The 23,355-nt window shown below is 47.1% G+C and overlaps 1 protein-coding gene across 1 annotated transcript in view; it reads right to left on the bottom strand.

The window, feature by feature from the left end:
• The window catches only part of TCTN1 (tectonic family member 1), a 282,816-nt gene that overhangs the window by 156,339 nt on the left and 103,122 nt on the right, over positions 1–23,355 (bottom strand). The window contains exon 6 of the mRNA XM_085632918.1: positions 20,772–20,878. Coding sequence (XP_085489044.1) covers positions 20,772–20,878 — 107 coding nt within the window. The remainder of the gene's footprint in view (positions 1–20,771; positions 20,879–23,355) is intronic.

Here is a 23,355-nt window from a genome sequence, read left to right as displayed (position 1 = left end):
TAGAAGACTTCAGACCATACAAAACCCAGTGGCCACACTCACACTCCGGCTTTCCCTCACATAACCTCATTCCTCAAAGTCCCCCACTGGCTTCCCATTCACTAACCCACACTCTTTAACCCCTTCGCTGCTGCGGACATTCCGCTGCAGCGCTGGGGGGGGCAGGGGGGCAGCGCGGTGGGCCTGTGCTCATGACGGAGCCGCTCCGTCATGAGCCACAGTTGAGCTGTGCTCATGACGGAACGGTTCCGTCATGACTCCGCCCATTTGCGTTGTCGCCCCGCACAGGCGGGGAAACAGCGCCGCGCAGGCGGAGCGGCCGCCAACAGGATTGTCATGACGGAACCGTTCCGTCATGAGCGGGGAAGGGGTTAAACTGCTCACACACAGACACAAACTCATAAACAACTTCTACCCCACCTACCTCAATAGCGCTCTTGTAATACACTCACCAGACACCTCTGCTCAGCCAAACTCCTGCTCGCACACATCCCCCACATAGAAAGAACCAGAGTCGGCTATCTTGTTTTCTCCTACCTTGTGCCCAAAGCCTGGAACAACCTGCCCCTACTCAAAATGTGGTGGCATGGTGAGCAAAAGAATGATGGATTTAACCCAGATCTCTTGACTAGTGGTGAATGTTTTGATTTGTTCTGCATTCCGTCCATCAATTGTGTGTCTTTTGCTTTCTCGCCCTAAGTGCGCCAGGTATGCCCAGACGTGGGCCCTGGGCTCACTACGCCACTGGATTCAAGCCATCCTGACTGAAGAGTGGTGAAACCCCGAAACCGGTCCTAGGAAGCTTGTTTCCGGTCCAGGGAGGACCTGGCTTGGCAGTTCGGGCTGGACTGTTCCCATGAGGCACAGGGTCAAGACTGATTTGCATATGGCCAGGTCTAAACTGGGGTGGTATGGTGAGCAAAAGAATGATTGATTTAACCCAGATCTCTTGACTGGGGGTGAATGTTTTGATTTGTTCTGCATTCCGTCCATCAATTGTGTGTCTTTTGCTTCCTCACCCTAAGTGCGCCAGGTATGCCCAGACGTGGGTCCTGGGCTCACTGCGCCACTGGAATCAAGCTATCCTGGCTCAAGAGGGGTGAAACCCCGAAACCGGTCCTAGGATGCTTATTTTGGGTCCAGGGAGGACCTGGCTTGGCAGTTCGGGCTGGACTGTTCCCATGAGGCACAGGGTCTAGACTGATATGCATATGGCCAGGTCTAAACTGGGGTGGCATGGTGAGCAAAATAATGATGGATTTAATCCAGATCTCTTGACTGGGGGTGAATGTTTTGATTTGTTCTGCATCCCGTCTATCAATTGTGTGTCTTTTGCCTACTCATAGAGCTGCTTCCTCAGTACTTAAGCTCCACAAAAAAGTGAAAATATGGCTCTTCACCTGGACAAGGCCCAGCCACAGCCGACATAGCCCCTGCTTTCTCAGCACCAGGATACTCTCTGGGGTGAGCTGTGCACATTTCAAATAGCCTTAAAACAACTTTTGCCTTAGCATCATTGTTGTGGTGTTGTTCATATGTCTCTCACTCTGGGGTCTCCCGTTTTATACTAGGGGTGGGCGGAATTTGCGAAATTGCCTTTCGCAAACTTTCGCGAAACGGTAAACAATCTCCGCGATCACGCGAAATTTTGCGTGCTTGCGGAGATTTTAGGCTGATTAATGCATTACTGAATTTGACCTTCAACTCCGGCACCTGCTTTATTTATATCTTGAAGTGCTTCCTGTTGAGGTTTAATTTTTGTGACAGGAGCATCGTGCCAGAATGAATACTGCCCTGCATATTTACCCAAGAGGATGCCACCGTTTTGTGCAATACCTCTACTCAACTGGAGTACTTTCTACTGGCTAATCAGTAAGTGCTACCTCGGTGGGTAAATGTATAGTGTTTTTCCTACACCTCAGCTGCGTAAAGGGCCAGAAGAGTTGTCTCCCGTGACCATGTGTGTCTGTAACTTTGCCACCGCGTCGACGGGCGCCGGGGTCCCTCGAGTGAGCTGTCCATCATAGTGGGGGAAAGGGCGGGAAGACGTTGCACACCGCTGGTGTGTGGGCTGGGGCCTAACGGGCGGGGCTTCCATGCAGTTCACTTGCCTCTTGTTTATGAAGGGCCAGAGACCGATCAGAGCAGCAGATGAGGAGACAGAACCTCCTGGTGTCAGGAACTACACTGGGATTGCGCTCGAGAAACTCATGGGTGCACAGAGCTGCATCAAGGATTACAGCAAATTGTTGACGGTAGATATGGGGAGAAAGCACACCTGCCTAGCCTCCACCGTGCTCACAAATCTTTTGTGCTGATTAATGCGTTACTGAATTTGACCTTCAACTCGGGCACCTGCTTTATTTATATCTGTAAGTGCTTCCTGTTAAGGTTTAATGACAGGAGCATCGTGCCAGAAGGAATCCTGCCCAGCATATTTATCCAAGAAGATGCCACCGTTTTGTGCAATACCTCTACTCAACTGGAGTACTTTCTACTGGCTAATCAGTAAGTGCTACCTCGGTGGGTAAATGTATAGTGCTTTTCCTACACTACAGCTGCGTAAAGGGCCAGAAGAGTTGTCTCCAGCGACCATGTGTGTCGATAACTTTTGCCACCGCGCCAATGGGCGTCGGGGTCCCTCGAGTGAGCTGTCCATCATAGTGGGGAAAGGGCGGGAAGACGTTGCACACCGCTGGTGTGTGGGCTGGGGCCAAACGGGCGGGGCTTCTATGCAGTTCACATGCCTCTTGTTTATAAAGGGTCAGACCCCGACCAGAGCAGCAGATGAGGAGACAGAACCTCCTGTTGTGAGGAACTACACAGGGATTGCGCTCGAGAAACTCATGGATGCACAGACCTCCATCAAGGATTACAACAAATTGTTGACGGGAGATATGGGGAGAAAGCACACCTGCCTAGCCTCCACCGTGCTCACAAATCTTTTGTGCTGATTAATGCGTTACTGAATTTGACCTTCAACTCGGGCACCTGCTTTATTTATATCTGTAAGTGCTTCCTGTTAAGGTTTAATGACAGGAGCATCGTGCCAGAAGGAATCCTGCCCAGCATATTTATCCAAGAAGATGCCACCGTTTTGTGCAATACCTCTACTCAACTGGAGTACTTTCTACTGGCTAATCAGTAAGTGCTACCTCAGTGGGTAAATGTATAGTGCTTTTCCTACACTACAGCTGCGTAAAGGGCCAGAAGAGTTGTCTCCAGCGACCATGTGTGTCGATAACTTTTGCCACCGCGCCAATGGGCGTCAGGGTCCCTCGAGTGAGCTGTCCATCATAGTGGGGAAAGGGCGGGAAGACGTTGCACACCGCTGGTGTGTGGGCTGGGGCCAAACGGGCAGGGCTTCTATGCAGTTCACATGCCTCTTGTTTATAAAGGGTCAGACCCCGACCAGAGCAGCAGATGAGGAGACAGAACCTCCTGTTGTCAGGAACTACACAGGGATTGCGCTCGAGAAACTCATGGATGCACAGACCTCCATCAAGGATTACAACAAATTGTTGACGGGAGATATGGGGAGAAAGCACACCTGCCTAGCCTCCACCGTGCTCACAAATCTTTTGTGCTGATTAATGCGTTACTGAATTTGACCTTCAACTCGGGCACCTGCTTTATTTATATCTGTAAGTGCTTCCTGTTAAGGTTTAATGACAGGAGCATCGTGCTAGAATGAATCCTGCCCTGCATATTTTCGTTCCGCCGCGGACATTTTCGACATTTTCGTGTTCTGCGCGGAACGCGAAAATGTCGAAATTTCGCAAGTTCCGCGAGCGGAACGGAATTTGTCGCCCACCCTTATTTTATACTCCGTCTCTGTTTATGTCCATCTCAGTCACATTCTCCTCCCATTTCATTCTCCTCTCTTTCACACATTTCTATCCATATTCTCAAACATGCTTAATTCTCTTTCACTACTATCTACCTCATCTATCTCTCTCTTCACTTGCTTCTGTCAATCCCTTCTCTTCCACAGTCATCCTCCCTCCCACAAAACATTCACCTCCATTTTGTAAGCTGCAGCTTCCCTGTGCTCAAGATTGCAGTGAACCAAAGAACAGGAGGTGTTAAGAAGCAGACTTTGAGCTGTCTCTCTGCTGAAATTTAAAAGCGATTTTCCTCTACCCCTGACTACATATTTTTCACCTGTTTTGTTTGTGGTTGTTACAGTTTAAAAATTGAAGTCTTTACCTGCCCATGACTGCGTCATTATCACCTCTTTTGTTTAAAACTAATGTTTTGACTTGCCCGTGACTATCATTTTACCTGTTGCATTGTGGGCTTTGTAGTCCAAAATCTGTTGTTTGCAATTGCCTGTGAATCCCTTCTTCTGTGCTCAGACCGGTGTGTTAATCAATCCACCCTCAGATCCCTTTTTAGGTCTCGCCTGAGCCAGCGCATGCGCTGCTCTGCGAGACATTTACTAAGTGGGGTTTTCAAAGTGCTACCACACGCTTTTGCTGGCCTAGCGCTTGCGGTTACGCGCGTGCACGTGCACAGCCGCCAGCTTTCAGAGCCCGAGGCACCATCTGGAGCGCGATCACTTTCACTTCTGCTGTGGATCACTTTCGCGCGTGCGCACACAACTCCCGGTCGCGACCGCACGTCTTGTTCTTTTTTGGTTTCTTTCTGTCTTTCTCTTTCTTCCCACGTACTTTCCCAAATGTGTGGTAGGTGTCCTTTACCTCTCCTCAGATAGCCAATTGCTTGTGGTAAATTGCAGTGCTGTACAGCCCTACTGTACTGTACTTTGTTAAAGGAGAGCACTCTAATATGGGGAAATGAAACGGATTACATGTGCTACAGCTATAGTACTAATTAGCAATTTTCTCCCTCAGATGTGCGACGTAAGTTCTCTTCTAACCTCAGTCATATATGCAAATCCTTTAGTGGAGTGTGCATTACATAAATAGTGACTGACTGGTCACTATCGCGGACTTGTGCTTAATGAGAACTGAACTTCTTCACGTGACACAATGTACACTGTCACCGGCCACTGTATTGCACGGCCCTTCACGCAGTGTCACCGTTCTGATACATTATGAGTAAAGGTGCGTTGCATTGTGATGTCAGAGGCTGCGGTATGGTCTTGGGATGCAGCGGGAGACATTTTCAGTCCACCTCTGCGTGCCTGACTGCAAAGGGAGGTTAGTATTTGCATCTAAGCAGTCCATGTTTAGTTTTTGTCTTTCCAACGAATTCTCATTATTCCAGGGGTGTTCGTATCTTTGCTGCAGCAGGTACAGTGCCACCGTGGCCTGATACACCCATGTTATTATGTTTTATTATAAACTAGAGACAGGGAGGCCGGTGCAGTGAAACCAGGGCCACTGCACAAAAAATGGTTGCCTTATTCTAGCGGAGCAACGTTAGTGAACGCATTAACTTGGTACTCGTGGTTCCTTTGCTACGCTACTAAACTGAAGGGCATTGTAAAATTAATACGTATGCATCAAGGTGTACTCGCCACTTATGAACTCAGAGACCCCAGAGCCTTTTTTTTGTTAAAAGTTGGATTTGCTTTTAAAATGTGACCGCAGCACACACTTAGCCGTGCAATATGGCACATAAACCGCCGTTTCACCTTCCCGCTGCCTGCGCAAAGCTAACATGGTATCCCTCTGCAGGGCGCGATACCACGACAGCCGAACAACCCGGGAGGGTGCGCGCGAGACTGGAAGCCCTTTTATGTCCCTTCGGGGGCGTTCGCTGCCCTTCATGCTGATGAGCTAATCAGCCTCTGGCGTGCGGCGCTCGTCCAGGTGTCAGCGCCCGCCTTATCTGACAGGCCGCTGCTGAACTCCGATAACATTTGCTACCATCCCCAATTGGATTCTGCTCTGTCAGCCTCTTCTCCACATCCCTCCGCATTGCCATCTCTCTCTGTCTATCCCACTTGTTAATTCTCCTTCCGCACTCTCTCCTGCACCCTCTGTATAGTTTTCTATGTTTCTCCCACTCTGACCAGGTGCCTCTTGTCCATCTACTGTCTCCTGTGGATTGGCCCCTCCTCCCCTGTCTCCGTCACTTCTCCCATATCTATCTGACACTCTCTCATCTGGCATCTTTTTCCCTCCATCCTTCCATTGTCTCTGCATTGTCCACACTCTTTGTCTCTTCGGTTCATCTCCTTTCCCTACAATCTCTTATCTCCCTCTTCTCCCTAACTCCAACCTGCCCCCACAACTCTCTCCCTCAAACCACTTAGCATCACCGGAGAAGAGGGATATTTCCCATAGCATGCAGTGCTTAACTATTGTAAAACCGGGAGTGCCCGACGTGGTTATTTGTAAAGTGCTCAGTCCTCCATGCTTCGAGGCGCAGAGTGCCCTGTATAGTGCTATACTCTCGTTTTGAGAATATGTGCTTCCAACTTTGACATGTGTGGTGCCAGTTCGAGAGAGGACGCAGGGGCAGAAATCAGGTCTCACGGTTCCACAGCTTTCAGTCCAACCATTTAGGGCAGGCCAAATAAATGGCCATCATTCTTACTTTGTAGACGCCCAGCCATAGATGGGAAAGTTTATTTATTTATTTATTTAATGATGCATTCCCTAGCTGGAACAAAACTCGTTAATGCAGATGCCTTACTGGGACATCCAATGTTTTAATGAGACACTTGACAAATATATTACCCATCTTCATGGTACTAAACATATGAAGCTCTACAAGATAACATGCTTAGCTGAGATTCGAAGCAGCGATTTATGGAGATAGGATGCAGCCCTCCTATTTACATCTTAATTATATCAAACTGATTTTTACTGTTCTATGCAAGAATACAAGCAGCAGACACCTCAGTGAATCAGGCAGGGTTGCCAGAAGAAATGTAAACAAGCATTGGCATAACCAATAGGTCTCGCCTTTGGGACCTTATAAGTGTTTAGTTATCCAGCACAATATCCTTGGTGCAACAACATCAAGTGTTGCATGGCTAAACACTTATAAGGTCCCAAAAGCGAGACCTATTGGCTATGCCCATGCTTGTTGTCCTAGCAAGTGAGTGAAACCAGATTAAACACACTCCACCCCCCCCAAAAAAAAACTGAGATATTAAACCTCAGAGAGTGCTTTGAGACTGAAGTAATCTGCTGTTAGTTGTTTAAGCTGTGTTTGGAAAGGAATTGTAACACTCATTTTTGGCTAGTAGAGAGCGAGTTGTTTGAGTGTTGGAAAAACAGTATTGTTTGAAGGCAAAGTTTCAGGCCCTTACCTGCAGAACTCCAGAGTGTGAATTGAGCCCGTCTGTCTCCTTGAGGAGCAGCTTCCAGCCTTTAGCCTAGCAAACTGTGACTGAGGTCTCAGGCACTTTATATAAGATGCTATTGGTTGCTACATCTGTGCAATGATTTGTGGCTATATCTGGTGTTTCTTTTGGATTACGGTTAGTGTTCTTATTGGTTGATAATTTGAGGGTTCTGATTGGTTCCTGGGTCAGTGATTCTATTGGATGGAGGGCTTAGGGTTAGTGATCTGATTGGTGGATAGGTTTAGGGTTTCTGATTGGTTCCTGGGGTTAGGGTTTTTATTGGACGTAGGGATTAGGGTTTCGTGTCTGATTGGTTGCTGGGACTAGGGTTAGGACTAGGGCAGAGATTAGGGCTGCGGTAGGGTTTTTATTGGACGTAGGGCTTAGGCTTTTGTGCCTGATTGGCTGCTGGGACTAGGGCCGTGATTGGCTGTAAGAGGCTGGTGTCCTGTTGGATGATGGGCTTGAATTGTGATTGGTTAGGGTTAGGACTAGGGTTCCCATTGGCCAAAGGGGTCACCTGATTATTTATTTATTTTTGCTATTTTTAAAGCGCGCAAATACCTAAGCAGGTGTCTCGGCGCTGGCGTTCAGAGAACTCCTTACTCTTTAAGGGAATTTAAACAGAGGAGAAAAGCCACGTCTTGAGGCTCTTTTGGAACTTAATGAGAGTGGGGGCCGCTTTTATATGCAAAGGGAGGGTGTTCCATAATTTAGCAGTAGCTGTAGTGAAACACCTATCTCCCCAAGTGGCTTTTTTTGTCCGAGGGACAGACAGCAGAAAGGTTGCAGAGGATCGAAGTGTTCTGCTGTGCTCCAATGGATGGAGAGCCTTTTTTAGGAACTTAGGCCCTGGATAGTTCAGAGTCTTGTAGGCTATACAAAGAGCCTTGAATTTTATTCGGCTCCTGATGGGTAGCCAGTGGAGCTCTTTGATGTGATGGGATATTGATGCGAATTTGGGGATAGAGAGTAAAATTCTTGCGGCCGCATTTTGAACAGTTTGAATTTTATTGAGGACTCCTTCTTGTGCATTAAGAAGCAAGGAGTTACAGTAGTCCGTTTTTGAAAACACTAAAGTACTGATAAGTGTTTTACCGGCTGACTGTGGTAGATATGGAAGAAGTTTCTTGATCTTTTTGAGTGTATGAAATGCAGATGATAAAATGGCATTTGCGTGATGGTGGAAGGTCAGTTTGTTGTCGAATAAGACTCCCAGGTTGCGGACCTTAGCCACCGGTTGGGGGGGGAGTCCCAGCTCCGGTGGCCACCATTGTGGGGACCATGCTGGTTTCAAGCTCCCGAATGTCATCACTTCCGTTTTGTCGGAGTTAAGCTTGAGGCAGTTTGATGACATCCAGGAGCCTATTGCCTTCATGCCCTCCTGGAAGTTGGCTGACACGCTAGCTCCGTTATTGTACACCGACAGCACCAGTTGCGTGTCATCGGCGTATGTAGTCAGGGCAATGCCATAGGATTTTATCACCCTCGCCAAGTCCGATACATAGATGTTAAAAAGCGTCGGACTTAGCGAGGAGCCCTGTGGAACGCCACAGGGGAGAGAGAAGGTTCGGGAGGTGAAATTGCCCATTCTGACAGTCTGCGGCCGATTGGCGAGGAAAGAAGCAATCAGGTCTTTAGCTGTTCCTCCTATTCCCAGAGCTGCGACACGGTCGATCAAGGTGATATGATCGACCGTGTCGAAAGCAGCAGAGAGATCTAGGAGTATTAAGACAGCTGCTCCTCCCTTGTCCATGGTTATTCTGATTTCGTCCGCGGCTTTCAGTAATGTCGTCTCTGTCCCATGTCCCTGCCTAAAGCCAAACTGTGTGTCATCTAGCAAATTGTTGTCATTGATGTACTTTGACAGCTGCAAGTTCATGGACTTTTCAAAAATCTTAGCTGGAAATGGGAGACAAGCGATAGGTCTGTAGCTTGCTGGGAGAAGAGGGTCTAGCGTTGGCTTTTTCAGTAGTGGCCTTATGATTGCTTCTTTCCAAACTGAAGGATATATTCCTGTTGCAAACATGGCGTTGCATATGGTGGATAATGAAGGGGAGATTGCTTCCGGTATGCGGTTAAGGATGGAAGGAGGACATGGGTCAAGGGGAGATCCGGATTTAGTGATGGCTACTAGACGTTGGATATAGTCTTTGTCTACGGGGTTAAAAGCCAATAGAGTTGATGGAATGCTAGTAGTAGGAAAAATCACAGAAGGTAGGGGGGTAGTACGTGAAAAAGTCTGGAAGATGGAACTAACTTTTTCCTCAAAGAACCTGGCCAAGGCATCAGTCAGTGGTTGAGATGCCTCTAAGGGCGGCGACGGGGGGTTGGATAAGGTGGAGACTACCCTGAATAGTTCTCCTGACGAATTTTTTGCCTGATTAATCTTGGTGATGAAGTAATGGCTTTTCTCAGTTGTTATCGCTCTTTTGTAAATAGTAAGGGCATTTTTGTAGTTGAGTTTGTCTACCGGGTTATAGTTGCGACGCCATTGTCTTTCAAGGTTCCTGCAGAATTGTTTGTGCATACGTAAGGCTTCAGTGAACCATGGGGCTGAAGGTGTAGGTCTATTTTGATGTGAAGATTTAGGTGGGGCTAATTTATTACAGGCCATGTTTATGTTGGTCAGGTAATTAGAGGATGCTTTGATGGGATCAAGCTCAGTGGGGTCAAATTTATCCTGTATCATCTCTGCTAATTGAGATAGATCAGTATTTTTCCAGTCTCTGAATGTTGAACGAGCTGGTGCAACGGAATTAGATTTAATGTAGTTTGTTTGTACTGTGAAACAAATAGCAGAATGGTCTGTCCAGATCAAAGGAATTATCTGGGTGATATTTATATAGGGGCTATTCGTAAATAGTCCATCTAATGTGTGACCTGCGCGATGGGTAGGAGAATTAATAAGTTGTCTTAGGCCTACAGCTTCAAGGTCTGTAATAAGTTGCATGGAATCATGATTATTTGAAGTCTCGAGATGAAAGTTGAAATCGCCTAATAGCGTGAAATGAGGGGCATCAGCGACTATTTCGATTAGATTCCCTATGTTAGCTAGGAACTTAGCTCTTGAGCCTGGCGGGCGGTAAATCAACATTCCCTTAAAGGATGATTTTGCCGATAATCCTAGGGTGAATGAGAGAGACTCATATTCTGAGCATATGTACGATTTAGTCGTAAGTTTGAGGTGGCTTTTATAGATTATGGCAATGCCGCCACCTCTTTTTATTGGTCTGTCAAGTCTACAAACATTGTAGTTGCTGGGAGTGGCTACTGCAAAGTCGGGACCTGAGGCCTCATCACCCCATGCCACGGCTATTTAAGTTCAGGGCGTCTTAGTCCGGGCACCGAGGCTAAGGGCAGAGAGGACAAGGGCATTTGCCTGTTTGAGCCTGTTCGAGACTGGTCGGGCCTAGGGCCAGAAAGACTGCCCAAATTTACATACACTAGCACCCACCCTACCCCACGCACAACCAGATTAAGACACTCAGAGCACATGCACTCTACCCATTTACTATAAACCAACCCTAGACAAAGTTCAATGTTTCAGCACCCACTTCAAAACCCCATAAAGTACACCTATACACGGGGGGCGTGGCTACGGCGCGAGGCAGAATGGTTGCCTTCTGAGGGAGCTCCGTCAGCCAGACCGAACATTCGGCGAATACCATTGTTTCGGCACACCTGAGGTGCCGAAAATTGCATGCAGAGATTTTGACTCCCATCTGCGGCGATCGATTAGCTTTTGAAGTATTTTTGCCCGGCGGAACCCTTCCAGTGCCGTGCCCGACTCGCCGATCGACTGCCGGCAAGATGGCGGATGCCCGCGGCTGAGAGAGGAGAGAAGGCCGCTGTGACACTGTGGGTAAGCGGCGCGTGGTGCTGGAGCGCTGGTACCTGCTATAACTGAATTGCCGGCCCTGTCGGGTCACTTGCAGTCATCGGTGCTGGGCCCCTGTGTTGCCGCTGTGAATATCGTGGCTGGAGGGACTATTGCCAAGGAGAGTGCACCGGAGGCCTGATCACTCGGCCTGTGCACTAGAGAAGCCTCGCTGTGGGCTAACTACGGACCCGACTTGAGACGGAGCCCAGGACGCCAGAGGCACCGACGGAGGTGCGATGAGTGGGACGGGCGCTCTGCGCGGTGCTGGGGGCGGGTTGGGCTGCGTGGCCTCGCCTGAACGTCTGTTGTGTCCTCTAACACGGGCGTTTTTGGGGGGGGCCAGGGTGGGCTGACCGGCCTGGGCGCTGTGTGGGGGTCTGTTGCTGCTTAACTAGTGGGGCGATTGTGTCAGCTTGGTGCCCCTGGGAGAGGTGGTAAGAGACTGCAGCCCTGACTCACAGCCGGCCTGCTCTTGCGGAGGGGGGTGTGTGGGGCTCGGCTGGTGCCCCAAGTCCGCGGGGTGGGGGCTGCGCAAGAACCTCGAGCACGCGCAGGGGTGCTGGCGTGAGATTGGAACTCCCGGAGAGACTTGAGCAGTACCGCTGAACGGAGGATCACACGGCACAGGACAGGTGGTGCGGTAAAGATGGGCCCCTGGCAGGCGGAGTGGGTATGCGGTGCTGGTGCCAACTGAATCTGGCCGTGGACCTGAAGAATATATTGTAGTGACCTCTGAAGTTTAGGGGCGGCCTAGGGAGGTCTGTGTGGACACATCTACTAGCGGTGGCCTGAGACTCTGCTAGCATGCTGACCCTTTGAATCATCTTACGGGACACACACCCACTATCGGTTGTATCAGCTCGACTGCTGTGTGTACTGACGCCTTGCTGATCTGTTGGTGTGCTGATTTGCGAAAATTGCAGTTCCGGATACCTGTGATCTGAGTGCGAGGTGAGGTACTACTAAAGGTGAACTCTGCAATCGGTCTGCATACTCTTTCACTATGGGGAAATCTGACCCTAAGCAGCCGAAGCTTCAGTTTGAAAATAAACGCAATACTCGCGCCAATGAGGCCGTGGGAGACTAGCCATTGACACAGGGCGCGTCGGAGGTAGTGGAGGACTCGGAGGATGACACCAGGACTATCCTGCTCGAACTGCGCTCTGGGATGAAATCCATAGACAGTAAAATAGACGCCCTTGCGACCAGCCTAGATGCTGTGAAGAAGAAGGTGAACACTCATGAACACAGGCTGGATGTCTTGGAGAACAGACTATCGGATACTCAGGACTCGCAGGCGGAATCCCGGACCCAGATTATACAAATGGAAAAGGTATTGGAGGTCATCAAAGCGAAGAACAAGGATTTGGAGGCGCGATACAGGAGCAATAACCTTTGTATAATTGGCCTGCCGGAGTCAACCGCCATTTCCAAAATGGAAACTTTTGTATATGGATTGCTGCGTGAACTATTTGGTCCTGTGCTGTCCTCTGTAACAATTGTGGAGAGAGCGCATCGAACTCTGGGCCCTAGACCTAAGCCGGGCGCACCACCGCGACAGATACTGGCGCGCCTACTGAACTATGCTGACAGAGATGCCATTTTACATGAAGCCAGGGCTAGGAGTCCCATAAACTACAAGGGTGATAACCTGTCCTTTTTTCCAGATTACACTCCCTTGGTGCAGTCGGCACGCAGAGAATTTGTGCCAGTGAAGAAGTTACTTCAGACTGCCTCTGTTCCATATGCTATGTTGTACCCAGCTAAATTGAAAATCTCTCATGAGGGGCAGGCGCATTTCTTTATGGACTCGAAGTCCGCCTTGAAGTTCTCCAAGAATATCTGCAAGGCTAAATCCCGACAGGGCGAGCTGGGGTTTAAGGGTTTGCATGTAGTTTTCGGTAGATACTTGCTCAGCGTCTTGAACGCTGTTGACATTATGGTTGATGGCACACAGGTGTGCCGCACGGTTTAAGTCTGGCAATCTCACCACATAGTGAGCGTTCGCTGCCGTTCCCTCTCCCTGATCGGGAGTTCCCCATTTGACAAGTTGTATGGATGTTGGGTTAAATGGGCGGGAGGGGGGTAGGAGATGGTCTCGACTTAATTGGGAGGTTGGAGTGGGGGGGGGGAGGGGCGAATGGGAAAGGTATTATTTTGTATTTGTGTGTTTGGTGTCTTTTTGTTGTTTGGAATGAGAGCGGAGTTGTATATTATGTTAGATGCTGATGTCGCTAAATCCGCCCTCCTGTCTTGGATCACACCGACCGCTTGGTTATCATGGAGTGCTCGGCTGCCTTATGGGTGAGAGATACAGACTCTTGACGTGGAACGTGAGGGGTCTCAATTCCCCTAAGAAAATACGCCAAGTGCTGGCTTATCTGACTCGACATAACGTTCATATTGCTCTGTTTCAGGAAACGCATTTGGGTAGACATGTGGGGCGCAGCATTGCTGGCAGGTGGGCGGGGTATGAGCTCACGTCTTCCTATTCATCGTATGCCAGGGGGTCGCTGATTCTGATTAAACGAGGTATAACATTCACGCCGGTCAGGACGCATGTGGATGGAGAAGGGCGATGTGCAATGGTACAGGGGAAGTTGGGTGGTTCCTTGGTATCCATAGTTAATATGTATGGGCCTATTGCGGATGACCTGGAGTGCTTGATACGAATGTATGCAAAATTGAGAGAATGGCCGGAAGCAAATGTTTTGTGGTGAGGCGATCTGAACACACACCTGAACCCTGATTTTGATAAATCTAATCCACTAACGCACATAACTCCCAGAGTGGCCCAGTGTGTAGGGAGTGTTATGTTGGAATTTGGACTCAGTGACGTGTGGAGGGTGCGCAATGCACTAGTAAAAGAGGGTACGCATGCAACACCGTTACACTATAGTTGGTCGCGACTAGACTATTGGCTGCTAGGTGGGGAGGCGCCTGGGTACTGGAGATCAAGAATCTGCCACGGACATTGTCAGATCACAACCCGGTTCAATTAGATATTAGAGCTCCAACGGCCATCCATCGCCCCTTCACGCGGCAGCTGCGATCGGAAGCGGAGCTTGATCCGTTGTATGAGGCTGCGGTGCGAGACGCTATAAAACAATATTTCCTACTTAATAAGGGATCTGTGGATAGTGCCTCCACTTTGTGGGAGGCTTTTAAATAAACGATTCGGGGGGGTGCATTGGCACTGCAGCGGGCATATTGAGGGACATCAGAGAGCAGCTTTCCAAAGTTGAGGCTAAGCTTCAGACACTAGAACGAAATTACGCAACAGCCCCTTCGGCCGACGCTTTGGCCCGGATACACGAACTGGTCTTGGAATATGACACCCTGGCTGAATCGGAAATACGTTACATTTCGCGTAGGCACGCGGCGCGCAGGTATGGAGAGGGGGGGGACGACACCGGGCCGTACGTTGGCAAACAAGATTAAGGCCCGTATGGAGCAACCCCATATCGACAAGATCACAGACTCCCATGGGGAGGAACATTATCACCCGATTACTATTACCAAACAATTTCGCGCCTTTTACATGGTTTTATACACATCTAGAGGTGAGGCAACAGCAGCTGCGATGGACAGCTACTTAAAGGACGTGGCGTGCGCCTGGCTGTCAGATGACCACAGGACATATATGTGCTTGCCGATCGACGCGGAAGATATCAAAGCTGCTATTATGGCTCTACCCAATGGGAAGGCGCCGGGGCCAGATGGCCTTATGGTCGAATTTTATAAGACATATGCAGATCTGGTCACCCCGTATTTGTTGGAAGTGTATGCGGAGGCGCATGATGTTGGAACACTACCGCCGTCGCTCCGGCAGGCACTGATTATAACGCTTCTCAAGAAAGACAAGCCCCCAGATAAATACGATTCTTATAGACCCCTCTCATTGATCAATATCGATGCCAAAATATTGGCCGAGATACTGGCCGTTAAGTTACAACCCCTGATGTCTTGCCTGGTTCTACCGGACCAATTGGGTTTTATACCAGGCCGATCTACGTCGCACAATTTGTGGACTATCTTCTCCATGTTTCATGTATTGGAGTCCCGCATGTCTGCTGCGGTGGTCCTGTTAGACGCAGCCAAGGCTTTTGATTCGGTGGAGTGGAAATATATGGGTTTTTTTTCTTCAGCGTATGGGATTTCCGCCTATTTTTATACAATGGATTTGGGTGCTATATGCAGATCCATCCCCTAGAGTGCGTGTTGGAGGTTTGACATCGGACCCATTTGATATTAAGAGGGGCACGCGACAGGGCTTCCCGCTGTCGCTGCTACTCTTTGCGATTGCACTGGAACCACTGGCGTGCGTTATTAGGCAGAGGCATAGGGAAACGGCGCTAAACCTTAATTATCACCCAGTTGCCATTTCGCTATATGCGGACAACATGGTGCTCTTTGTTCATGAGCCCTTACAGTATCTAGCTCAGCTTCTGCGAGAATATGTAAGATTCGGCTTACTGTCGGGACTGGTTGTGAACTGGGAAAAATTTGTGGTTATATCCTTAACGGAATCCACGACTGGTATGGAATATCAGTTGATGTGGTCCGTAGACCCAGTTAAATATCTTGGAGTCTGGATCCACAGAGACCTGGAAAGAGTTATACGAGAGAATTATGGGCGGGCATACACCAAGCTGGACCAACAGGTGGATTTATGGGTAGCGCTACCGCTCTCTTTGGCGGATCGTATCGCCTTACTCTAGTAACTGATAGTCTTGCCGCGTTTTTTGCATTTATTCACGAACATCCCGATTGTGTTGTCGAAAAAGTTTTTTAACACCGTCCGTGGGACCCTACTTCGATTGGTCTGGGGAGGCAAACATGCCCGGGTGAGTTGGTCTGTCCTCACTAGCGATTATGCTAAAGGTGGGTTCGGGGCACCTGACTTCTATGTCTATTATCTTAGTGCGCAGGCCCAGTATGTGTATAATTGTGTGAGACCGCATGCGTTCACTCCACATGTCGCGGTAGAGGAGGGGGACCCAGCCCAGTCCCATTACGCAGTATGATCACGCACCGGACGCGTGGCACTCCAAGAACAGAAATTAATGCGGTGGACACGACGTTAGCTGTTTGGCAGGAGATTGGGCGTCTGGCGCGTAAATTACCTATATATGCACCAGCCATGCATATAGAACCCCACGGGGCACTATCGGTCACCCAGGAGAGGCCGTCGATGCGACTACGTCATGAGGTGGGTTTCCAGATGATGCGGGATCTCTATCCAGAGGGGACGTTTATCCCACCGGACACTTTACAATACATAAGTAATCCCATGTTGTTGTTTCGATTCGCGCTGCACAGACTCAGACACGTCGTTAGGGCACATTACGACATCTACCCTCTGGAGCCTCCTACTCTGTTGTCCCTACAATACGTGCTCACTACCCCCACTAATAAAAAGTTGGTCTCCAGATTATACAGGCTAATAAGGGAAAAGTGTATAGGTCAGCCTGACAGAAGCTGGGAGAGATGGAATGCCTGTTTGTCTGCTCCGATATTGGAGAAAGATTGGAAGTATATATGTGAATTAACAGGCTCACTTGTCATGAATGGGAACTTGCGGATCATACATTTTAAATACATATATCAGGTGTACTACACGCGGGACGCCTACACAGAATTGGGTTGCGTGAATCTAGTTGCTGTGCGCGTTGTGGCCAGGATGATGCTGACTTTTTGCACCTTGCCTGGGGATGTCGAAAGGTGACTTTTTTGGACGCTTGTTGGGAGAGACATAAAGGTCATGGCGGGTGTGGAACTGCAGTGTACCCCGCTGGTCTGCCTATTGTCGTGCGTTCTGCAGGCAAAGGGAGTATGCAGTAGATTCGTGCGCCTGGCGCTACTCATGGAGAAGCGAAGAGTGACCATCACGTGGGGCGGCAGACGCAGCCCAAAAGTAGAAAATTGGATTAAAGACCAGGTCTACTGCAAAGGTAATATGGAGACTTACGCAGAAGAGTTGCCCTCAGTGTGTAGACCAAAAGACATATGGGAGCCCCTGAGACAATTCCTTCTTTCAGATTAGGGTGGCGGAAGCAGAGCAGGATGACACGAGTTAGGCGCCATGAGGCGATGTGGTGGGCGACACGGGGCGGCGGTCTGGGAGAACGGAGGGAGGATGCGCTAACATCTCAATGCAACTTTTAAGATATCGGTTAGGTATGATGGGTGAATGGCTTTGTGGTAGTCTTATAATTTGATGTTTTTTGTATTTTTGTTGGATTTGTGGGGAGGTGTTTTTTTGTATTTTGTTCATCACTATATACACATAATGATGATATGATCCATGCTTGCATTGTTGATGTGTATGTCTTTTTTTGTCTATGGAAATAAAAATTTAATAAAAAAAAAAACAAGTACACCTATACACACTTCTACACCTCTACACCAGCTACCACACATTTGCACCACCACTTACAAACAATACACAACTCTATACCACGAACCAATCCACACATCACCAACACAACCCAATTCCACCACAATTCTTAACTATATCCCATCAAGACACACACTCTCTGTTCTAATTACTCCTAACAGACTCCTTTCTGTCACCACCAAACCTATACTCAGCCTTCCATCTTTTCAGCCACCAACACCCTCCTCTTCGTTCTACCCCAATTACACAACCGCACAACACTTACACTCTACTGCATCACACATATTACCTCTTTCAGCAATCAAATCAAACACAAGCACATAACTCTAGGTCATCCCCTCTTACACGTAACATACACTACTCACAAACACATCACCACCTCCTTTACCTTCCAACGTCCACTCACAAACAATACTCTACATACAAATCCTTCTCAGAAAACAAATACATCAGAACCTCCGTTCACAACTCCTCAAAAACAAAACATAACACAAACACCAGCACAACAAAATCTCTCATGCACAACACCTCATAATACTTTCCGTTAAAAACTACAAATATGCACGCACTCCCACCTTCTAGACTACACAAATGATACACACCATGAACAAACTCAAATGCCAAGCTTTCTCTCTTCCCCTACACCCAACACATATAAAGCAAAACAGCAACTCTCTTTTAACCGCCTCTCATCCATTGGACAATTTAGAACCTTACTACATGACCCACATGCTGCAACACCACCCCTAACTCAAACACACTCCGCCCTAAACAGATGCAAACAAAATAAGCAACATACCACTCCTCACTAAGGACAACACTAAGGACACACCTGCTACAAGCCCATAAAATACTGCTCACTCTTCTACAAAACATAGTCACACTATTACCAAAGCACATTCTCTAAACTGCCTACTAATACATTCTTGATTGCTCTCTAAAAACAAACATCACATCTGTGACCTTCTCACTGACACAAAACCTGACATACTCTTCATACCTGAATCATGGTTGGGAGATGATATGGCTTCAGTCCTGCATGAAGCCGTTCATCTAGGCTATCGCGCAAATCACAAAGGCAAAAGAAGAGGTGGCCTAGCTGTTGTGTTCAGACAAACATTACATATCACTAAAGCTGACAACATCTCCATAAAAGGTCGTGAGGCCCTTTTCACCAGATGCAATTCGACACCATCTCCCTCCTGTAACTTCCTATTGCTTTACAGACCCCCACCTAGCTATGCAACGTTCCCAGACACGGGGGACTAAGGTTCAGATTATCAAAACGTTCACACAGCGCAGCACCCAAAGTTACTACATCCATTAAGATATGGCACTATCCTGCTCTCTCCCAAGAAGGGCATGACTGGGAACCCAATCAGCCCTGGCCAATTTTATCAGACCAGCCCCCATAGGGTGCACTGCGAGCGAGCCTAGCCAACACAATGGGGCTTAGGGGTGTTCTACCCCAAGAAAACCTGGACAAAATCGAAAAAAATGCATTCTACTGCACATTTTTCTTTACATATTCAATTGTATTCGTTTTATAGCATAGCAAATGAAGACCTTACAGTGCACCAGGATACAGTAATCTTTATTGAGGTTTTTCATTGAATCCCTCACCATCACCATCCAACATTGCATCTCATCTCTCCATAGCTCCATTGCTCCTATCTCATATTATTTCATTTATTTTATAGTGCCTCTCCTACCAGTGTAGGGTGTTGGAGCACTTAACATCACACACACACATACAGAGACAATGAATTATATGTGTGTAAATCAGTGTATAGAATATGTTACATTAGACAACAGGGACTACAGGGTGCAGGATTCACATACCATCCATACTAGTAGGCATTTTTTAAGAACCTTTGGTCTGGGGAAACAAACTCATGATTCAGAATGTAACAGTGGTTATGGTTGACTTTACTAATACATTTATTTCTACCCCACAAACCCTTTTTAGCAAAATTAGGATAATCAAAGACTAGGGGAAAAAACATAACGTTCTACCCTGTACCATGCAGTTTGCATGCAGCTCTTTGCTGGCATTTCCTAGCTCACTGTGCTAGATTATGATTGTAACTTATGAACTGCATGGTAACAAAAGGATCTGTGACAAAAACAGTATCCCTCTGATCATTGCACATACAATACTGTCCTGTGATCTGCATAGTACACGTTCTTTGCAGCAGGCATGTTAACCCTCTGCGCTACCTAAGATGAGTCAAAACTGCCACTAGACAAAACTCTGATCTCTCTCCAGCAGGTACTTTAATCACCAGAGTTATCTTGGCACTCTTATTGTTGCCTGAAAACTGCTGGTTATACAAGGACTTATGCAGTGTTTTTAAAACATTTGCACCACTACAAAACTGGTTCCCCTATAACAAAAGCGACTGCCACCACCCTTCCAGCCTCCCGGGGAAATGTTCGATGCCCGATACAGCCAGTCCGGCCTTGCTCCCTAGAACTGGTGCACAATTAGGCTGCTGAGCGCCACAGACACATCATTGTGCCATATTAGTGCAACGGTGTCGGTGTGACTCTTCCATGGGTTTTGTACTGGGTGCCCTTCCAGTACAAGATACTATGCTTTCACTAATTTTAAAACTTTTCATACTTTGGATGTGTGCCATAGAGTGCAGTACCCATACAAAATGGGAAAAGTTATGAGAAATAAAAGCATTTCTCTTTTTTAACAACTGATTTCACGTGGTGTTTATTTCTTTTTTGGCGCAAAACACTATCTTGTATTGTTAGTAGATTCGGTTTTACGTCAAAAACCATGTGGAGATCTGAAGGTTACAATTTTGAGTGCTAGCAAGGATGTATTAGTCTCCATTTTTTCAAGTTTCTAAAACAGAGAATCATTTAATACTATATAAATAACACCTGCAAACGCAATTAAGTTGCAAAAGTAAAAGCCGGTTCTTGAACCACGTCAAGCGTATTCATTTTTGCAGAGTTTTGTTTTCATCTTGTACGAATTAAATGGCAATGTCCTGTTATATTAAATCATGTTGTGTTCCCACACAATAATAACACGGTGCTACAGTCCAGCAGCACTCTACCATCCAGGCCACTTTATCAATAACAAGTAGTATCAATACAAACATAAGAACCGGATTTCCCGTTAACAACATGGTTAATTAAACGTAATTTAAAATAAGTACAAAGTAATCATTTGCTTTCTTATGTACGAGATTACTACTCACTTCCAAAATGCTAACATTGTAGTACGTAGAAAGAGTAAGGGCTGGAATTGAACAGTTCTCCACGTTTATGTTTCGGCTACACTTTACATCCTGGTTTAACAGAAAACCTGAAAAAAATATGAATGAATATCAAAGAAACAGAAATAAATATTTTAGTACAATGAAATTAACTGTGTGTGTGTCTGCCAGCACCTCTCTGTGTGTTTGTGTCTATGTTAATGTATACCCGTCTGTCTGAAACAGTGTCAGTGAGGCTGTATCTATGGATGTTTCAGTGTGTGCATGTGGGTGTTTCTACATTGGTAATTTGAAATGTAGAGGAAACTGTTGTGTCCTCAGGTCAGTTTTCTTGGTAAACCCCTTTTAATGAACCGCGTTTTCATTTCAGCAATATGCGTAGTATAATTAACACATTGATCTATAGTACTGTTGAAGAGTTCACGATGCAGAACTAAGAAACAAACCTATTTTGACACTTGTAAAAACATAAAACGAGTAGCATAGAATTATTCAAAACAGGACAAACTACCTTCATGAGATTCTAGTACTTGTCCACTCTCTTTCACAACTGGTAAGGAGCTGCCTGCCCCAACAGCCAGGACTGGGACATTTCTCTCAAAGAAACCCACGTTACTTCACATTTTTGTTATGAGACACTCCTTACAAGCGTCTGTCCACACACCTTTGCTATGTTCTCTTCCTTTCAGTCACCAACATCCCCACACACTTTCTCAATGCCTTTATCAACCAAAGGTCTGAGGCACAGCATAGACTACCAGGGGATGGATTGGTGGATGAAGCGAAGAAGGGAGAGCGTGGTCTTGTAATACCATTGAAATGAGGTCATTTCACCTTACGCTGATGTTGTTCGGCTCTCCCTTCCTCATACTGGTTGGAAATCTAATTTTACAGACCCATGTGTGAGAAGACACAGCATAGAACTTCCTGGCCTGGAGACGCGTCCAGAGAGAGTGGCCCAGTCTCTGCCTTACAAATGTCTGCAATAGGAATGAGTCTTTAAAAGAGCAGAAACACACCCTCCACCCCCCTCCCCCATTTTCATTCATGACCTTTTTTTTTATTTTTTTTTAAAGAATGTTCACCTAGCAACAGTGGCAGTAGCCACCTTGCTGCATTGGTTGAAGCCCCTATATGTATTGAATACATGGTGACAAACCTGATAGAGGTTTGTTCTTCCCAGGTAAACTCTGTATCACACGAAGACATTGGTTAAAATGGCGTGTGCACGAGAGAGAGTAGGGCCAGATTCAATTCCCACTGAGAAGCAGGAGTCGTAATGGCAGGTTGGAGACAGAATATACAAACAGAGGGAGGGTATCATTGGGAATGTTCAAGTATGGTACAATGGCAACTAGATAACATTTGTAGGAATGTAATTTGTTCCCTGTATCATCGGTATGCAAATTAGACACAGATTCTTTCCCGATCTCCACTAACAGAATATAAACCACGTACTGTCATATTGCTTCCTGGTGAATTTGTTGGCAACTTCGTGCACATTATATTGCCACTGCAATGACAGTACTAATCAGGTTCGTTCATTTCCACCTAAATTAGGAGCTGAGGCCATTTTGTCACTGTATTATGCCAATGACACAGTGGCAGGGGTATTGGACCTTACGCCAGTCTGCCTTCAGAGGCAACTGGATGCTTTTTCAGATTATTGTAAGGTTAATGATCTGAGAACAAATACGTCTAAAACTAAAGGAATGTTCTTCTCGAAAAGAATAGTGAAGAATATCAGACTTAAGTGGCGGCTAAGTGGCGGTCGAGTAGAGGTGGTAAAAGAATATAGATATTTAGGTGTTCTTTTTAGATATAACCTGAACTTGAAAGACTCACAGAGTATCATGAAGCTCAAACCAAGGCTATTACAGGTGCTCTATATAGGCTATAACTCGCTCTGGGGCACACGTTTGTTGAAGTGTTAAGAGAAATCGCTAATGCAAAAATTGGAAATTTACTATTGTATGGTTGAGTGGTATAATGAACCTTGAGGGGGCCTGCCTGGAAAGTACATGTAGGGGCCCCGCATAAGCTCAGGACCCAGTTAGCTGCTCTCAGGCCAGGAGCCCACTGCTGTGCATAGTGCCAGAGGAGGCCCCTTGGAGCTTGGGGGGGGGGGGTCCCCCTGCACCGCGGGGGCTGTTGTTATGCCACTGCTATTGTTGTGAGGTTTTGACAGTAAAGAACATAGCTTAGTTGCAGATCATGTAAATGAATATTTGTAAAAGATGACTTGGTTTGCCTAGAGGCTCTGTGAACAGTGCTTTATTGAGGTTGGAGCTGAGGCCTCAACAATATAACATAAAAATATAAGCAGACGATCCTTAATTGTTGGGCCTGTCTTTCGAAGTCGGCTGATGTCTCGATGAGGCCAATAATGAAATCTCATCTACAGGTGAAGGATCCAGGCCAATGTGCTGCCAAACTCCAAGCTATCAAGGACTCACTCTGCATTTTACCAGCGGCAGATCTGCTAAGTATGCCTGTACTTCATCAAACAAATAGTAAAACCATTGACAAAAGAAAGTTCTAGGAATTCTGACCTAGAAGACATGCA

Source organism: Triturus cristatus, chromosome 11 (genome assembly GCF_964204655.1).
Source record: "Triturus cristatus chromosome 11, aTriCri1.1, whole genome shotgun sequence".
In the NCBI taxonomy this organism is placed as follows: domain Eukaryota; kingdom Metazoa; phylum Chordata; class Amphibia; order Caudata; family Salamandridae; genus Triturus; species Triturus cristatus.
This window is presented reverse-complemented; position numbering and strand designations above follow the sequence as displayed.